A 20,800-nucleotide genomic window follows, 5' to 3' on the forward strand; every position below is an offset into this window, starting at 1 on the left:
CTTTTTGGAGGAATTAAATCAGAATGAAGGATGTTTCAGAAGAATTAAATCCTAATTAATCAAAACCTCTAACACTCAATATATTTTCAGCTCTTTATGGATAAGATACCAGAGTTTGTCTTAATGAACTAGGAATTGGGGTTTGAAAAAAGGTGCTGCCACTAATTACAAAATATAGGTGACAACACAGTCATGCATAAACACACACACACACACACACACACACTGCTACCATCACACACGCACACACACACACACACACACACTGCTACCATCACACACAAACACACACAGTCCCTCACCTGTCTCTGCTGTGAGGGGAGGGGCTGTCCCTTGAGGCTGAGAGGGGTGACCAGGAGACGATAACCGGTGACATCACCTGTGGCCTGGCTCCATGTCAGTCTGAGGGAGCTGTGGGCCAACTCACTGACCTGCAGGTCCCTGGGACCCACCACACGCTCCTCAACTGCAAGTGGGAGAAGGTGGAGAAAGAGGGATGAGACACAGAGAAATGGTGGGAGAGAGAGGGAGGGAGACGGGGAAAAGGACGAGGAGGGATGACATGACCACGGGGGAGAGATTGACACAAACATGCAAGTTGTACTGCACGCATTTCTTGGCAAATAGGCAAATCCATCCATTTGAGAAAGTAGAGAGAGAGAAATTCATTAATTTTTATCACACTTTTCATGCCTGGGGGTGAAACACATTTCATCATGATAAATAAGGACACAAATAGTTGGCCTGTCAGTGTGAGGATGTTTGCTGAGGACACCTCAGTTTGTTATGAAGAACATTGCCTTCATACTGTATGCGTGTCCACTCACCAGGCTGGGTGGTCTTCACGGGGCGCGGTGGCTCAGAGGCGGTAAAACACACTCTCCGGGTCAGTTTGGGCAGGAGGGCTCCCAGCAGAGAGAAGTCAGTTCCTAACAGCAGGTGCTCCTCATACGGCTCCGTCACAATCCTCCTCAGCTCTGATTCGTCAGCTCCCCTAATGCCTGGCCGGGGCATAGAGGTGGACAATGAGAGAGGGTGGGGTGTGGGACAGTGCAGATATAGCAGTACTACAGAAGGATAGATGTATGGTGCCGACATCTGCAATGGCTACTTTTAAAGTGGGTGCGATGTGTGACATTTATAAAGGCAAAAGAACACTTAAAAAAAAATTATTAACATAATGAATAATCTATAGTACAAATTCCACTTCATTAATGCACAATGGACATGCTAATGGTTGCCAATTACAGAGTGACAGTCCATCCATTTACCGAGTGTCATTCATATCTTTTACATCTTTTTAAAATTTTCCACACAGACTTCTACTGTCGTGACAGAAGAAGAAATACACATCATTAAGTGAATGTGAACACAATGAACTGAAACCTGCGGAGATTATTAGGGAGTGCTGTGGCATTTTGAGTGATTGACTTCAATTTGTAAAGATGAAAGATATATTATATAGTAAAACACACACACACACACACACATAGAGACCTACAGTACACATACAGTACATACAGGTTTAGTCAAAGGCCCACTGCCACATCCCTGGAGCTATAGCATGTGACATGACACGTGTGCACCTGTACGTGTATGCACAGTAAATGCATATATGTACACAGATCTGTGCGTGTGTGTTATCTAGTCTGTCTGGCTGCACAGGCGTGTCGGTGGTGCGCTAGCAGACAAGATGTATGGAGGTCTTCTCTTTGGGCGTGATGAACGAGAGGAGGCCTCGGTGTCAGAGGTGCAGAGGGGGGAGACAGAAAAGCCTGATGAAAAATCGCTGCAATTAGCCCACCATTGGCTAATGAGCTGTAATTATTACACTGCTCCAGGCTGAGGGGAGTACATTGTGTGTGTGTGTGTGTGTGCTTATGTATGTGTAGGAGACAGAGAGAGAGTCAGAGAGAGAGAGAGAGGGGAACTGTGGGAGATATAGTGCGTGTGTGTGCATGTGAATGTAAATTTGTTATGTGGATACAATATGCATTCTTGAGCCGGGGGGCAAGATGTACGCAGATTTATGCAACATGCAGTATCTGAAAGTGCACCTTCACATACACAAAGAAGCTGACATCATCACTCTCATACACACACATATGGTACACACTCTTATACAGTACACACACACTTATATAGACAGACATACCTACAAAGAATCAGACACACACACACACACACACACACACACACACAAACACCCATAGTAAATCCAATGAATTCAAATGCATAGGTCATGAATTTCCAACTGCAAACACTGCAGATAAGCCAGCGAGCGTGGATAAAATCTAAGGGCCGCTGCAGTGGGGATGTTGAAGGAATTTACGATTACCGACTTCCACACTCACCTACTGCAAAGACAGAAATCCCACTGTCAGCCACTGCTTTAGCTGCGCCATCTACCTGGTCATCTGAACGGCCATTTGTGATCAAAACAGCAATCTGTCAAGCAATGGGATACACAGAATCACACACACAAAGTCATGTAACATACAGTAATATAGAGATATCTTACTCCCACTCTGCCGTTGATTCATGGACTATATTCATATGGCTTGGAAGTCACTGTGAGCGGAGATTGTAAATGCAGTCTCATGGGTTCAGCTATCTATGTATTTCAAATTATGGCGTGTCACATCTTAGTTTGTAGCTACAGAAGGTGACAAGGTTTCAGCTTTTTGGATTTTTCCTGCAAGTGCTTATTGCAGGAATATGGACACTATTTTATGCTTTGTCACGCCATTTACTGTGTCATTTTAAGTGTTAAAAGTATTTAAGTATTTCTACGGTGTTTGTATAAATAAAAGTTCATCGCATTATGGCCATATTGCTACAGTTACATGACAGACTGCTATAGCATTCATCAATAATTTATGTAATATGTAAAGTTAATATAAAACTTTGATTTTGCATTCTGAAAATGTGTTATAAGTGTCGCCAAACCTGTAATCCTACAGTTGAGGTGGATTGCCAATCTATTGCTTCCCTCACTGAAGGTTCAAATTCCACCTCCAAACACACATTTGGTTTGGGCAGAAAAAGCATCCTTGCAAACTAAATTAATATGCTTTAAAAAAGCCCCCGTGGACTTTAGACATGCTTTAGCTCATCATTGAATACATAATTAACTAAATCAAACCCAAAGACAAAGTGGAATTCAAGGATGCTGGCTTGCATGTGAGATTGTTAATTTGCCAATTATGAAAAATTTACTCAGTTCATTAAAAGTTCACCCCGCAATCGAAGGGGGGGCTGGAATGCATCAATATGCGGACGACGTGGCTCTTTTTGCATGTGCACTGGCTGTCAAATCCAATATATCAACCTAATCCTCATTTCTCTGCCTTCCCACGTCAGGTGCGCTGCTGCAGGATGATTCACACACACACACACTCGGAGAGAAAGGGCTGATTGGAATGCTAACCAGCCATGTTACACAAAAACGACACCACAGCATAACACTCAGAACTGCTGAAGCATTTGGAAGGAAAGTGGATTTGGATATTTTTTGGAAAGTTGAGAATCTTCTTCTGTGTTCAGTTTAGTTGCTTACTGTGGTGTTTGGGTTCAGGTCCCAGGTCAAGGCCACTGCTTGTTTAATATATCCTAACTATGGGTTGTGATTCAAAATTATTCATGGGCCTGTTTCTTTATATATATGTTTTAACAAGATTTAACCCACTTGCTTTGGGATTTGGGCAGAAAACGTTTAACAACCTCTGGTCTAATGTAATGTGTCCTCCTTCACCTTTGACCTTGCTTGGTATTACCTATGAGAAGCCTGTATGTGGGACTGTTTCAAGGGTGCGTGTCTCTGGATTTAATGAATAGCTTTTCCTTTGCTTTGCTCCAAGCTATCTGTGCTAGATACCCGTTGGATGCCAAATAATTACAATTATTGCAATTACGAGTCTGCAGCACAACGGATACAGGCAGGTTCCCTGGCTAGGTTTTAACATCTCAGCTGTAAAAGCATTGTACCTTCGGGGTGTTGTCCCTAACGATGACAGGACTGAAAACGTAGTCAACCAGGAACTGGAGGGCGTCGCCCGTTCTGCTGGCTCCGCCCTCATAGGGGAGGTCTTTGATGGCTCTGAGCACATCCTCCAATGAGCTGTAGTCTGTCAGAGCGATCCGCATCCTGAGGGGAATACATCACAGGAGGACGCAAAGTTTCATTGGAAGTGTAGTTCACTTTACAGGCTGCCCAGAAGAAGTGCAACCCTACCTACGAGAATGTTATTTGTATAGGTTTTGCTGGAGAGTTTTACTGTCACCATGTCTATCCATCTATCCACCATGACTATCTGTTTCACAGACTTTTCCAGCCTGAAAAGAAACACTTTCTGATGGAATAACTAATACACACACAGTCAGTATTAACAGTCTTGAGACTGGTATACATAAGAAAACAAGATCATGTCCTCTTGTCTACTATTTGTGAATTTAAGTTCAGCAACATGGAATGGGCAGGGCCACTCCGTGTGTGTACAATCATGTACCCTGTCTAGAATATGTCTGCTTGTGAGTGTGAGTGTGTGTGTGTGTACGTCTGTGCAGTCATGTGATTACGTATGCACATACATGCCTGCGTGTGTATAGCTGTGCCTGCATGAATATATGTGACCCACCATGGAAAAACAGGCACATAGTGGCAATTTTTTTTTTGGTTTGTTTTTCACAGATTATTTAAAATACTATGTATAGTACATAATAGAGGTCAATAAAATATTTTGTTTGAATTCATAAATACTGAATGAAAAGTGATGAAAAATGTAAAATGCGTCTGCTGTAAAGTGAAATGAGCCTGGCTTGATGACATTTGGTCACATAGGTGTGCGTGCGGTGTGTTTCCTGGAGGTGTGCTGTGTGCATGCCGGTGCTCGAGTGTTACCTGGGGATATCCCCGTACACAGTGACTCCAAAGCGGACCCCCTCAGCTCCCACCACACTGTCCTGGAAGGAGGAGATGATGGTGGAGATGAAGTCTTTCACACTGGAGAAGCTGGCCTGGCCCACACTCCACGACTCGTCCACCAGAAACACTAAGTCCGCCTGCACTACCGTCCTGCATGCTGAGGGAGGGAAAAGAATGGGAGTAAGGAGTGGGTGAATGTGTGTGTACACTGTGTGTGCGGTGTGTGTGTTTGGGTAGAAATCTGGAATCACACTGGGAGTCCAAACCGCATTTCACTCAGCCTTGTTCAAAGTTTAGCCCCATTTCTTTTGAAAGACCATGAAACTGAAACAAAATATATGATAGCTGTTTGTTGTTGCCTTTAGCTGTACTAAACCTCTCATATTCAGTGTAATTCAAACAGAATATAAAGTAAAGGTCGTAAGGTTAAGGTGTACTTTACTGTCAACTGAGAAATTTGTGTTTTGGACCCAGGCCATGCATAGCACAAAAAAACACATCACAGATCACTAAAAAGACATAAAAGTGGTGATCTGGCACAGTGTTCAATGGAGAAAAACGTTATGCTGGTAATTAAGCCATATATCTGAAGATACGTTTTTTCCCACATTGACCACCAGATAGCAGTCTTGTTCCATCTTATAAAGGCCGTTCATTTCACTCGCTTCTGTCATGCAGCCAGAGCACCACAAGGATCCCTATGAATTTTTAATGGGACACAAGTGAGCCGAAGAGACTATCAATATTCTGAGCACTCCAGCAATAAAACTTTAGTACAGCGATGAGGAACGCTTAGAATAATAAGGTAAACACACCCAAAATCAGGGTCGGTCCCCTCGCTCAGGCAAACAAACACGTTTAACATAAGGATCTGCTGTGTTTAGAGGGAAAGGATGTATTCTGATGCTTTTTAATATGGAGCCAAAAAGCCACACAAACACAGGTGCATTCACAAAGCGGTGCATAAATATAAACAGACACATGGACTATACATGCACACACACACACACACACAGAGCATACAAGCACATACCCAAGCACACATTAGCCCTTGCAGCTCTTTCTCTCAGACACACATGCACACACGCACACACACGCATACTCACAGACACACATACAGTACACACACAGAAATGTGCAGGATCTGCACAAGCTCTCCAAGTCAATATTCTGGCATTACATATGCAATAAACCACAGTGACGACAGCATTGATTAGGCCAGTGAATAAGAGATAGGCACCGCTGATTGTCCTGTAAGTGATAACTCAGCTTCTCTGCCTGTCCTCTATTTCATTACTGTGCTTTCTCTCCTCTATTATCCCTCCCTTCCCTTGGCTGCAGTCCCAGAATTCAGTGGGGGTGACATATGTCTCCAGCTCCTGGCGACCTAACATTCTGTTCCCCCTCACACACCCATACATCTCTGGCCATCTCTGGCGGCAAGGAAACTAAATATCGGAGAGAATACTATTTTGGATCCTGCACCGGTGGGAAGCTAACTATCTGTGCCTACATGGCAGCTATAGTGCCGTCTATTCAGCCATAGTGGACTCCAACGCTGACGCAAAAAAGTAACTTTCACAGATCACGGGCAACGACAATGCACGTCCAGTATTTTCCATGTCCTGTGTCAAGCTTCATATAGGTAGCCAACCAACCTAGCACATACACAGCTGTTCCATTTGCATAATACTGGGCTACATTTTCTACGCCAAGGAAATCTGTAAAGGAACATAAAACATGGTGGAAACACAAGCAGGAAAGCAGCGGGGGGCTGGTCTCTGTCAGACAGACACAGACTGAGGTGGAAAATAAGATCAATTATCCAGAAGTTTCTCTGTCTGGGCTGGCAGGTGAGAACCACATGCCTAGGATAAGGAGACAACACATGCTGGGGGATTAGGAATGTTTTCTTGAAGGTTATCTACACTGCTATCTCATAGCAGTGATTATATGTACACATCTATGCTGTACCAACACTGATTTATGCATTAGCTGTAGCTCAGTGGTTATAGCATGTGCTGCAAAAAAAAACGTATGCCAAATACATGAGATGATAGCACTTTATTTCCAATGCAATTTCACTTGCTTTAGGAATTTCCTAGAAACAAGTGTCTCTATCTTTGAACAAGACAAAATGCAGGCATCTCACACAAGTAGTATAAAGAAAATGACACTTGATTGAAGAAATTATCGCACCCCTTTGGCCATTTTTTCACTTGATTAATTCAATATTTCAAAATAAGATTAAATTACTTGTTAAGATGGATATGTTTTGCAGTGAGGAAGTATCCACTTCCAGGGTTAGTAGTCTGACACCAACTGGAGTCATCTGTACTAAAATTGTATGCACTGCATGGTAAGGTGGTCTGGTATGGTACCGCCAAGTATTGATTGGTTTATATCCTTGATGGAGGACTCACAAGACACACAAAACACATTTCATGTTTTGTATTGCATAGCTGAAATGCAGTGTACCGTAAGCAAACAAAAGTCACTCCTTCAGAGAATTTAATCATCTAAGCAATAACGATATACTATATTACCACAATCTACTGTAATGAAATCAAGGGAAAAGAAATGAGTCATCAGAAAGCAAAACACCATGAAACACAAGGGCATATCAGGTTCACATTTTGCCCACACAAAATTGTTCTCAAAGGTTGCTGTGAACACTCGAGAAGGTGAGAAGAAATTGCAGTATTTTAAAATGGGATATAACTTAATTAACTTGCTTTGAATACTCCAAGACCCAAACACACAATCGTGCGTGTAATTTGAAGAGCTATGGCCCTAAGGACTGCTGTGCATATGAGAATATGAGAATTACAGTAACGTTAACACTGTCAAGAAGTAACAATGATAAGAGTTGCAAAGGAGCAGCACCTTCAAACATGGCTTTGGGCTATTTTTGTCTTTTCATAATTCTGCCCAACGACCTTACCTATCACTCTCTGCCAATCACGTTCCGCCTGGACACAATCTAACTTTTGATTGGCTGATTGACCTTTCGGACGTCCAATAGCACCTGAGGCTAAGGTGCTGTATCTAGGGGATGGACTTGACAGACTGGCAGACAGAGTGCTGTACTGTACATGAGGCTAGCAGATGTTTAAATTCCCTGACTAGACACAGAACGGAGAGAAACTCAAGCTGGGTTACTGTCTGCCTCGTGCACCAATCCAGGTGTGGAGATTTAATGATCGGGCACGTGCACAGACTGCGTTAGCTGAGCACCTGCCCTTTCTTTGGCCTGAGCACCCGGGCCCTTTCATAGATCTGTGCACAGCCCCGATAATCACACACATGGGTCTGACTGAGAAATAAGCAAGTCATGGTGCTGGAAGTATGAATATATAACATAAGGAGGTATTTGTCACTCATACAGTGTGAGCGGCTGAGACGAAATGGTAGAAAATGAAAGACAAGACAGAGAAAGAGAGAGAGGGAACGTGAGAGAGAGAGAGGTGAGTGAGTCGATGAGTGAGTGAGTGAATGCTTAATGATGATAGATGGGTAGTTGGGAAGAATAAAGAAGAGGAGGATTAGGAGCAAGAGGAAAAGCATTAGGAGCAAATGCTTGTACGTGTGTGTGTGTGTGTGTGTTTATGTGTTGGGTGTAAGGATGGCATCAGTTACCTTCAGCCTGTGCTGTGACACTTCGATGGGAGAGAGAAAGGGACAGTAGAAAGATCCACACACAAGCGTGGCCCATTACTCCTCCTCTCCTCCTCTTCCTCCTTCTATCGCCCGCTCCTCCTCTCCTCTCCTCTCCTCTCCTCCTCCCGGCTCTACTCTTCACAGATCTCCTTCCTCAGTTCCACTCCACAACCATCAACTCCGACTCTTCTTTTATCTGAAAGTATACAGATGAAAACATCAGTGTGAGTGATTAAGGGCACTCAAAGAGAAAACAAAATCGACTCATGATTCTTACGCAGCAATCAAGCTTCTGCAAACTTGAAAGAGTTATGTTTTTTCATGTTTTAACATACTTCCAATGACACAGTGTTAAATAAATGTATATGCACAGGGTGGATGTCTTCATAAACTTATATCTGCACTGAGTTCAGGCTAACACAGTACAGTTTCAGACCTTGATAATACATTTACATTTTACATGTCATTTCACCCTGCTGCCCCCGTATGAACAAACTAACCACTGGGCTTGCTTCCGCGCATACACACACACACACACACACACACACACACACACACACACACACACACAGATAAATATAATCAACAAGTGAAATACTAATACTTGTTACCTTGGAAACAGCCATGAGCTCAAGGAAGTTAGCTAAAGTGGCTCATCATATTATCACTCTTTTCTAAAAGAGAAGAATCTGCCTTGACTTGAAAATGATACTTTGTCAGGATACTGTATGGGCTGATCTGGGCTACATTCAACATATACTCTATGTTCCTTGGTGAATATGCTTTTTTGGATTGGAAGCTTAATCTGTGACAGTAGGACAGTAGACAGGACAGTATGAATTCAGAGACGTCAACACATGATCAATAAATCCGTTCAATCTCTGTTGCTGATATGATAAAGATAATCAAAGCAGTAGTATCTGGCAAGCTTTCGGGTAAAATAGCTTGAAACCACTACAGACCAGAATCAAGTGAGACAAATTAATAGAAGATTATCTGTGGCAACTACCAAGAAACACAACAGCAGACCAGTGTTAATGGCTGCAGTTCCACTCTGTCCATTCCAGCCAGGCTAAGGATGACAGGGAAAAGATCTGTATGGTTCTAGAGGTGCAAAAGATGTTTGGCCCACTCAGCCGTCAGCCAAACCCCCGGACCAGTGCACCTGTCCTGGGGAGAGGATTAAACAAACCCCCTGGGCCCCTCATTGCCCTGGAACTCACACTGTAGGGGTGATTATGTACAGAGCTAAGGCCGGGACAGCATGGCTAATCGCTTCCGGTGTGTGTGCGTGCGTGTGTGTGTGTGTGTGTGCATACTATCTCGTGCTTGTTCAAAAAAAGTGGAGCACCGTGGCAAATCTGCAATAACGGACACCATGTGTGTCCAATTTCCGTTTCCACCTGCCCACTGTTATGTTTGTGTGCGTGTGTGTGTGTGTGTGTTAGTGCCTGTTTGGCCAGGACACCGTGACACCATAGCAAATTTGTGGCAAAAGATACCATGTGAGTCCAATTCTTATCTCTGCTAGCATGAGTGCGTATCAGAGCACACACACACACACACACACACACACACACAAACACACCATGTCTGTATTGTCTGTAATCTGAAATTTAGTGGAGCATCAGCTTCCCTGTGACCACTATTGTGAAATATACTTTTTTTTTCTTTTTCTTTTTCTTCTTTAAAGCACATGTAAGGGGCAGCTCACTTATAGCTTTGATTAGCAGCGGATCGATGCAGGAAGTCCAAACTGCACCCAGGCCCAAGGTGCTGGAGGGCCAGCAGAGTAAACACCGGCTCCTCTTTGAGATGACTTCGGAAATCAACATTATTGTTCAGTTGTAGATAGGTGGGGGTGGGGGGTGGGGGTGAGCTTTGTCCAGTGTTTCTAAGCAATGCCAGCAGGAGAGGCAGAGGTAGGAAGAGAGGAGTCTCACTGCTGAACGCACAGCTCACAGCGACCTAGACGGCGGGAGAGTATTATACCTGTCCATGAGAGTAAGTGGAGGTACAGTAACGCTCTGGGGAAATCCTCCACTTTGTCTTCTTCAACACAGAGAGAGAAAGAGAGAGAGATAGAGAATCTTCCGCATCCCCTTCTTCAGCAGAGAGAGAGCAAATTCCAGCTTAGAACGAAAGAGTTTAGCCCCAAGGCTGCAGCTTTTGACTCGACATAATGTACTGAGTGTATGCAATTCAGTCCCATTGAAACTTTGCAGCTGCTTTGCTGGCATATAATCTCCCACTGAGACGTATCTCTTGGGAAGTGATTTTTAAGGGAAAGTAGGGAAGTACAGTGCAGGGGTAGTATCTTATCAGAGTATCTTTTCTTAGCATCTGACACTGCAGATGTTACTGTGGAGTTCTACTCAGGGATCTGAAACATATTGAGATTGATCAAGTGTGGTTATTGATTAATACTACAACATACATTTTTCTTGCAATTTTGATTCACAGATGAAATGTTTTAATCCCAGAAACATCACAGGAATCTAGCAAAAGAAAGTGCTAAAAAAAAACATTCGCTTTAATGTACGCATGCATAATCAATGCCTAAGTAGAGTAAAAATCCAACACTTAAATTGCCACGCGATGGTGGAATCATGCAGCAGTGACGAATTATTCCATTTGAATTGAATGAACCTCCATCGGAGAGCAACACATTCAACACATTAAGTGTGATTGAGGGAAACGGTTCATGCTGTTATGTTTTAAATTACCTTGCTGTCCTCTACACCTCTCCATTTAAGTGTGTGTGTGTGTGTGCGTGCGCATATGCATGTGTAAATTCATAAGCATAACATCAAAGGGAGGCCTGCCTTCACTCAATTACTATGCAGAAAAAATCCCCAGAAAAGGTGAGATGAAAAAAGGTTTCTTTTAACGTGAAGGATCCACATCCTATCTACAGTATCAAGTCATCAAACAATTTTCACCGCACATCAATCTCCCAATATCGCCTCATGAGACCATATTTCCACTAGAAATGAATATCATAACAACATAAAAATAAATCAGATGAATGTGAAACAAATGTGAATTCCAGAAACTTCCCCATCGTGGTTTGACCACCTGGTCTGATAAAGGCTGACTAGTTTACAACCTCTGCAGATGGAAGTGAGAGCTGGCAGGGCTTGTGCTGTAGTGCAGCGCAGCCAAAAACCACACTGTGCTCTCCCATTCACATACCAATGCAGATCTGAGATCTGTCTCTGCATGTATCCTGCTTATAACTTAAGACTCTACTGCTGAGAGGACAAACTCAAACATTTGCTTTTTGAAGAATGGTAGCCAGTGCAGAAGTTTCTCTATCCTGTATCCATCCTGTATTAGTACAGCGGGATTCCTGCTACTACTAGGAGTCCTGTGATGGCTTCATCTGATGTAAAACTATTTTAAAAGCATTTTTGTCATGATAGGCCAGGTTACAGAAGGCATCAGAAGCAAGGGACTTCTGAGCCATGCATGCCTTCCTAAATTGCTGTAGCCAAGCAATAGTTGCGCAGATATATCACCACTGTCCGTGAAAACCTTCTATCTCCAAAATGACAACTTAACTAAAAAAAACCCAAAATAGACTTGTTTTCAGCTTGGCAATAATGTTTTTCTGAGTTTATCCAAAGAGGTTTGAAAGGGTCTCATCAGGCCAATAGCCGCAGAATTTTCTCAACCCATAAAGGACCATGTAATCCTTTGACTGAAGTTAAAACATGAAAAACCCCAAGACTGGAATTACGAGGTTTTCGCATGACAACAGCAATATGGAAATGGTTAGTGCCTTTTGTGCACATCTCACCTTCTATCCATCCATACTCACCCATCCATCTACTGACATATATCCTGAGGTTGCAATAATCAAAGGTGGCTGTCAACTCACATGCTGAGGCCATCACTTTGACAGTAGAAAGCTCACTAACGAAGCGAGCATGGCCCTGAGCACTACAGAGTTAAACTACTGTGGCCAAAGCTACAGAAATCACAGCTCATTCCAACAATACCTCAAGACATTGCTGCAAGGTCTACTATCATAAGCATGTCAGATATTCAGACTGCATGCTCACAGTGCTCCCACATCAAACTGTTTGCACAATGGAATCTATCACACACTGAAACCACAAGCACTTTAGTCCAGCCTCACCCAGGAGACAGTGTGTATTGTGTCCAAGGCCTTAGTTTATTACTGTCCTGAGAGGATTAAATAAGGATACGAAATGAAGTTTTCCTGTCTGTGCCACTTCAACTCCCTCTCTGTCCCCTATCTCTCTCTCACACACACCTACAGAGACACACACATACAAACACATGCTCACGTGCACACATATTCACACACAGATACACACACACACGCACACACACACACACACCGTATGCCCTACAAGTCTAACTGCACGTCAGCTATTTCTACATAATGGCATTTTCCACCTCACCACTTCACAGGATGGATTATCCCTGTAGGTGGGAAACTAACAGAGAAAAGGCACACACACACACACATACACACACACACAGACAGCTAAGAACTACAATGTGTGATAGCAGGTATCTGAAGTGTATCAGAATACACATAGATTAATAAGATTTAAGATACACCAGCTAATACACACACACAGGTTATAGACACAGCCAATGCATACACATGCGCACTCTCTCTCTCTCTCTCTCTCACACACACACACACACACCTATATACAGTATACAAGTGTACCAATACACAGCATACTAGCTGCAGCACAGTACACTGGCACAGTACACTGTCTTAATATGACTTAACAATTGCAGTCAACCAACACCGACAAGTCTATGCACGGGGAAAAAACATCCATGATTCACTCCACATACTTTCACCTCCTAGCACCGCTCTCACAAACAGCCCTTTATACTGATCATTCATAAATACACTAGAGTTGACGTGATTGCAAAATGCAACAGGTCTTGGTTTTATGCCATAAAACACTCAGCATGATTAATGCTCTGAGTTTTTGGAGGGTAAAAGCTTTGAATAAGCTCCTGTAGCTGAAAAGAGAAGCAGAGTGCTCCCTTAGAGACTTCACACACAGATAGAATGCTGCCGTTTTCTGCAATACCAAGTTAAGTCCATTAGCCTTGCTATTTTGATGCTGTGTGTGTGTGTGTGTGTGTGTGTTTCTTGTTGCTTACGAGGGCTAGATTGAGCGGAACAGCACATTTGCAGACTAACAGTTTCATTTGCAGGCTAGCAGGTTCAGCAATTACCTTATCACGGAAAGAAGGTGGATGAGACTGAGAGAGAGGGGAGGCAAACAGCAAGAACTACGATCAGACAAGTTACACTGTTTAAGGGGAAATTGTACTGTAAGCAGTAACAGTAAAAGTGCAATGTTCTAGAGTTGCATTGTAAAGGCGTTGGCCTTAGTCCAGACATTTAGGCTGTAACGAGGGTATCTTGGCAGGGAAGAAGCTCACAGCTACTCTGTAAAGCACCATATTAAAATGCAGTAAAAGTAATGGGGTTTTCACTACGGCCCTAAAATGAGCCCACAGATTCCCACTTACCACTCCAGAGAAGTGAATCATCATTATCTTCCCGATCCAGGTGATTTCTTCAGAGTTGCTAGGTTATGAAAGAAAAGAAAAATCCCCTAAAACACACTAAAAAGTTTCATCCAAGTTCGGCAAAAAAAAAAAAAAAAAGTCTGTTGATATTATATTCCTTCAGAGGTGGCTATCAAAGCGAACAGATTGAATAGTACGTGTGAATCAATGTGTGTATATGTGTGTACAGATGTGAGGGAGAGAGGAGGTAGATGTGTGTGAATGTGTGTGAGAATGGATGAATGACACTCAGACTTTTTTTTCCAGGGCTGTGCTATAGCGCTGAAAAGTTAGAGTGGGGGTTTGGGGGGGGTGGGCGGGGGGGGGGGTGAAGCTGCTGCAACCTGTTGGCTCAGAGAGAGAGAGAGAGAGAGAGAGAGAAAGAAAGAGAAAGAGAGAGCGAGAGAGATGGACAGACAGACAGAGAGACAGAAACAGAGAGAGAGAAGGAGGCGGGGGCTACTGATGAGCTTTGGCCCGGCCAGGAATGCATTGCTACTGTTCTTAGGTGCATGTGTATGTGTGTGTGTGTATGTAGGTCTAGTGGATTCAGTCCAGGCGTAGACACAGACAGCCAGGCTTTCACCTCAGGGTATTAGAAAGAGCAGTGAAGTAAAATGATGTTAAGTACTTCGAGGTTAATCCTCCCATCACACACAAACATACTGTAAGCTGAACTTGTACCTAAGTCAGGAATGTGAAATTCCACCAAAAAAATGTCCCAGCTACTCATGTATTTCACAGCAGGAGTCAGCCCTTGAATGACCTCTGCAATTTGGCCGCAAATAAGATTCAGGATTCAATGTCTTACTGATTCAAAACCTTTTTCACAGCAGAGACAGCTGGAATTTACTCCTACAAAACTAATTGCTTCATTTGTATACAGCCGTTTCAGATAGCAACGAAAAATATTTCTCAACTTTGAAAGTCTATCCCTGGTGTGATATAACAAACTGCATTTGTACCTTCCCTCCACACAATATTGTATCTATTCAAGCAATAGGTTATGTAACAGCGAATAGGAGAAATAGCAGATAATAACAATACCAATTCCAAACACAGCCAAGGTCAATTTATTGAAGCCATAAGGCGCGCATCCTTGTATTCCCCGCATACCTCCGTATTAAAAGTTTGTATACCCACACATGAACCCAGCCAAAATAGCTTGCCAAGCAAACACCTTCTTAAAAAAGAAAGGATAGAAAAGAGGACAGATCAGTCACGTTTTATGAGCCCTTGTCTGTTGGTGTTTGCGTGTGTGTGTGTGTGTTTTGTGTATGGTGGGCCATGGGGTCATCTTTAACGGTGGACCCCAGGAATGTGGTGAACAGTTTAACAGGGTTTAGCCAGCTGTCAGTCTTGACGTGCTGTAACTCAACACACACGCTCCTCACCCGGGACAATGGTGGGATCCAGGAGATGCACGTCTAGAAGATGATCGAGGCGAGGGTGCAGGGGTGCCAACAGGAGGATGTAAAACTGTGTATGCACGCAAAGAAACTTCTGTAGTGCACACACAAGAGCATCCAATACACTCTACCCACACACCCAACCAATGCACACACACTTACAGCGGCAGCTATTGTGCTCCCCTTCTCCATTCATCTATACATACATTTGAACCACAATATTTCCAAACAAATCCTCTTAGGTCAGAGTATCAGTGAGTAAAGATTGAGGAATCTGAAGTGGCTGCATCTGTAGTACACAGACAAAGCAAGCCTGTGTGTATTTGCAAGCACACAGAGTGCAAGTCCACTTGTACATATAAAGAAGTAAACCCAACAAAATTATGAATACTAAGCGATAGCTACAGAGGTAAACTTGTACACTAAATCATTCAGTAACATTCCCTTGAATACATCTGTAAAAAATAGCAATGCCATCTGAACCATAAAACAGGGCACACACATGTATAGTCTAGCATGAAAACTTTGAATTTCATCTTCCACTTGGCATGAAACAGACAGAGCAAGGCTGATCAAAAGTCTCCGAAGCTGGAAACCCATGTCTAGATTATTCACAGATGTCGTGACATCGGAAAAAGCTTGTCACAGAGAGTGAAATCATCTCAGTCTCTATGAAGGAGGTGCATGCTCTACATACAGCATCACTGCAGTATGTCACTGTAGTTCAAACGTGCCCTCTGCAGACTGAGTGGGTCAAATACAGTAACCATACAGTACATGGGTTATCTTGACAGAGGATTTGGGTTCAAGCCTGTACCAGACTGCACTTTAATGTAGATCTGTCAAGAATTGTGAGGCCCTGAATCAAAAGCATTTTAATGGTCTTTGGCATAGATAAGGAAATGGATTTGTGCTGTAATGCTGGTAAAGTTGGTTAACGCTCAATTGTAGGCCCCTTGTTCCCTACACTCCACTGTATCACTGACGCAAGGTGAGTGTTCTTGCAAATCTGGCAACCACACATCAGCCAGGTGGGTGCTACAGAATGGGGGTGGATGAGAAGAGTTTGGATTTGAGATAAGCATTTTGAGTTTACAAAGTATTATATTGTTGTGTTTTTCAGGATTGAGAATGAATTAAGTATGAGTCTCTCTCATCTGGAACCCAGTCCTGCGCTTTCAGAAAGGCTGGCAGCATCACTGTCGACTTAGCTGTACCTCACACGCACCCAGATGGCCCTTGTGTATTTAACCTGTGAACGCTACGAATGAGCAGGGCAGGAGGCAATATAGGACAACATCCACTTAAATGCAGACAATATAAATCCAGTATTGTGTGATGCTATAAATAGTCAAGGATTTAAGAACTACTTCTGCAACCAAAAGGGTCTGTGATATGTGTCTGAAGGTGGCCACTGATCCACAGAGAGGCAGACATTACAGAAATCCCCTTATTCTATGTCTATCTATTTTCCAAACAATTAATCTTGGGTGTAGAGCGACAATATAGTAGAAATGCAGGAATTAGAGTAAAAGCTGGTCACCAATCTACAAAGAGGCAGAAGTGCAGTGGGAAGTCAGTGTGGGAAGTCCTCCCTTCTTACATCTATCCTGCATTAATACTGTGGCATTTTCCAGACAAGCCCTGTTGGGGGTGGAGCAGGTGAAGTAGGACTTCTACAGGGACTCTGTCTGGAAGAGAGAGGCATTTTAAGGCAGAGTAAAAGCTTGTGTACTCTGGCTTGGCCTGAGGGCCGTCTGAGCGAAGCGTTGCCCTGCCGCTGACCCCAGGACATGTTGAGGAAGGTCAAGAGTTACTACAGGAACCAGGAGGGCTCATCAATCAGGACCGGTCTCCCTATAGACAGCCATAGGTGTGTTTCAGGGGCTGTGGGTGATGGTGAGGTGGGGTGTGTTAGTTTGAGTGTTTCTATGTGAGTGTAGTTCCTAGTACCTCAGTGTTTCCCCTGATACTGAATAGACAGAATGGGCTTCAACGCGAAGAGAAGTTGCTACCACTAGTATTACCGTCCATTGTGGTTTCAGTGGAGAGTTTTAGAGTCACATAACCTAGATGTTCATTTTGTCACCACCAAGAAACACTTCCAGGGGTGAAGCCGGTGCACACAAACTCCAAAACAGTAATTCAGCACAATGGCTTCATCAAAACATTTTGCAGTGAATGAGTACTGTAATCCTTGCCGCTCCAAAAGAACACACTACTTTACACTTCCACCGATGAAAAGCCTACTAAAACATTCAGCACTCTACATCTTTACAGCTTCCCCGGCTCAATTACAGTATGGGTAAATGGGGCTTAACTCTCTTTCAATAGCAGGTGTGATTAGAAATAAAAGGTGTTGTGGACCTGCTGGGGGTATTCAGATGGGGAATATTAACCAGCCTTGTCTCAGCTAATTGCACTTCTTTTCCAAGTGGGCCTAAATCCCCCCCAGTCACCAGCGGTGCTGGCGTGAAAGTGAGCTTTGATTAAATTCACGCTGTAGGCTAAGCAGAAAACAATCATGTGCATTGGGAGCCAAGAGAAAGAGCGAAAGAATGGGGGAGAGAGAAAAAAGAGGGAGGGAAAACTAGCAAAAGCACAGTAAATTAGCAAAGCCATTGGGACATGAGTAGGAGGGGTGTGTGTGGGTAGGGCAGGGTATTATGTGTGTGTGTACTGGGTGTAAACATGGAGGGCAATAGAGAAAAACTATTGTGCACGCAGGTATGTCTGTGTGTGTGTGTGTGTGTGTGTGTGTGTGTGTGTGTGTGTGTCAGGTCTATCATTCATTAGGAATGCCATGGGCCGGGCAACTCATGTGACACAGCCTAATAAAAACATCAGTGGAATCATGGGTAATTGCACCTCTAGTTACAATGGCTTCTTTTTCCAAGGTGTCTGGCCCTTCTCACTCTTTTCATTCTCTCCCTCACTTTCTCTCTCTCCATCCTTTCTTCTCTTTGAACCAAATGCCAAGAGCAGAAAGGTGAAAAACTACGCAGACATCTTTTGACAGTTCCCTTTGGATAAAGGCCGTATCAAAGCCACAGCCACTGTGTTGCTACCCAGGCGTCGAATGATGAACAAAATGGAGGCACAAGTGAATATAATTATCTATTAATATTCTGTTTGGAAGAGCCCTGCCCATTCACCATTCATGCCTTGTGGCGGCTTTTCAAGGAACCAGTGCTTCTAATTTGATGAAATACAGATTTAATGTATTTCTGAAATCTTCATTTCTCCACCTCCTTTTTGTGCTCCACTGGTTCCATCACAAAGGTTATGAATCAAACATTACTTTAGCCGTCGGTTGTAAGGCACTCCGTTAATTGTGCGATTTCTCACACGGCACTTTAATTATGTAAAGTTTAAGTTTTTAGTTGAAACTCAGGGCTGATCATTTCTGCATATAGCGTTCTGTATAATTGGTGAGAGTCTATCGCCGTGATATCATTACCTTGAGCTCAAAACTGATATGGGAGATTGTGTTTTCTGAAATATATTAGCAACTCCGAGTTGAACTTTGAACAGCCAAACTTTGGAACATTTTACAATTAAGCCTTCAGAATCAGAACATGTAACCTATTGCTGTAGTGTGAAATCAGCCTGGGAGGCTCATTTTCCCATGCTGGTATTTGATTTATTTTCCCGGCTTCTTTTATGTAGTGTTAATGTAGCTATTGATAGACTGACAGCATGAGATGAGTGTGAAACAGACAGATTTGATGCCTGTTTCGGTTTCTGTGTTAGGCTATGCTGTCAGTGTTGGCACACTTCTTGGGGTTTCACACCAGAAAGATGGGCAGTCTTTCTCTGGCCTGGGGCTAACACCATTCTGACTCGCATCCATAAACCATACACGCTGGGCATAGCGCCCACTGCTGCCAACTACAAAAGGTCTGCTCTGTGCCAAGCCTTTTAGCAGTGCAAACATACAAACAACACACACGTACACACACAAACAGACACGCAGCAGACACACACACAGACAGACACAGAAGACATGCAGATAGATATGCAGACAGAGAGAGAAAAGCATGCACACACACATCCACGCTCCTTGGTGGATACACACTCTCTTGCAGTCTCTTGCAGACAACTTTGTCATGATGAATTCATTTCATAAGCAACTTTCCGACCCCGACTGAGATACGAGCTGTCATGGCAACAGAAGAAAAACAGCAGTAACAGCATAAGGGCTGGTTTGTTGGGACAAGCTGAACCATGATTGTGTGTCCAATTACCATGAAGCTCCACACTGCAGCTGACAAAGGACATCAAAACAATGAACAAAAACAGTTCTCTTCAGCGTGCTTAAGGAGGTGCACTGTCACAGGAAATTAAACAATTGACATTGAGACAATTGGCAATACACATGTAGAAATATATAGTCGGTCGCCTCAGATCAATAACGGCCCTTTGTTGTGGCTATGGATCTTGATCTAGATGTGAAACCGATGCCTTTACATAGCGACATCAGCTTCATTAAGCAATATTTGAGAACTGAAAGAGTACAAGAGAAGTCATTCAAACCAATTCTGTGTCATGATTATATACAGCAGACCATACAGTCATGGTTATGTAGATTTATAATGTCCTAATTGTGTAGGTATAATGTACAGTCTGTCATACAAGGGAAGTAATTCTAAAGTATGCCATTACGATCCGAGTGATAACCAAAGACAAGCCTTAGTGCATTAGGAGTGATGAGCTTGTGCCTGACCTGGAGAGATGGTTTACATACATGGTGGATGTTTAGGAGCTAGATAACCCCTGAAGGTCAAAGGAAGCAGCTGTCCACACTTGACTCCTGAACCTTCCAGAGAAAGGAGAGAGAGAGAGAGAGAGACAGAGAGAGAGAGAGAGAGAGAGAGAGAGAGAGAAAGAGAGCGTGAGAGAAGGATAAAGTGAGGTATTTTGTCTGCCAAAAAGCAGACAAGGTGCTGACCAACTTGTTGTAGGAGTGTGAGTGTCAGTGTGTGTCTGTCAGACAGACATAGAGAAATGTTTTGCCACTGATGGAAACCATATAATCACCTACAGTACCACACCTCATTGCAGAAGAGGAATCCTCCACAATCAAGCTGCATGAAGAAGTACCGAGCTTCCCAACACTCACACAGGATTTGACTGAACTCGTTTAAACAGCGTCTAGAGACTATTTCAACTGAGCACATCTGAGCCATTTTGGCTCAGGGGAAAAAAAAACAACACATCCGCAGTTCAA

The 20,800-nt window shown here is 43.3% G+C and overlaps 1 protein-coding gene across 1 annotated transcript in view; it reads right to left on the bottom strand.

Moving 5' to 3' along the window:
* The window catches only part of col7a1l (collagen type VII alpha 1-like), a 68,146-nt gene extending 53,829 nt beyond the window's left edge, over window positions 1–14,317 (bottom strand). The window contains exons 1-7 of the mRNA XM_078282240.1: window positions 14,123–14,317; window positions 8,564–8,780; window positions 4,901–5,081; window positions 3,988–4,147; window positions 2,355–2,448; window positions 828–1,001; window positions 303–466 (exon numbers count right to left, since the gene is read on the bottom strand). Coding sequence (XP_078138366.1) covers window positions 303–466; window positions 828–1,001; window positions 2,355–2,448; window positions 3,988–4,147; window positions 4,901–5,081; window positions 8,564–8,639 — 849 coding nt within the window. The 5' untranslated portion in view covers window positions 8,640–8,780; window positions 14,123–14,317. The remainder of the gene's footprint in view (window positions 1–302; window positions 467–827; window positions 1,002–2,354; window positions 2,449–3,987; window positions 4,148–4,900; window positions 5,082–8,563; window positions 8,781–14,122) is intronic.
* Window positions 14,318–20,800: the final 6,483 nt, after the last annotated feature.

This window comes from Centroberyx gerrardi, chromosome 24 (assembly GCF_048128805.1).
Source record: "Centroberyx gerrardi isolate f3 chromosome 24, fCenGer3.hap1.cur.20231027, whole genome shotgun sequence".
In the NCBI taxonomy this organism is placed as follows: Eukaryota; Metazoa; Chordata; class Actinopteri; order Beryciformes; family Berycidae; genus Centroberyx; species Centroberyx gerrardi.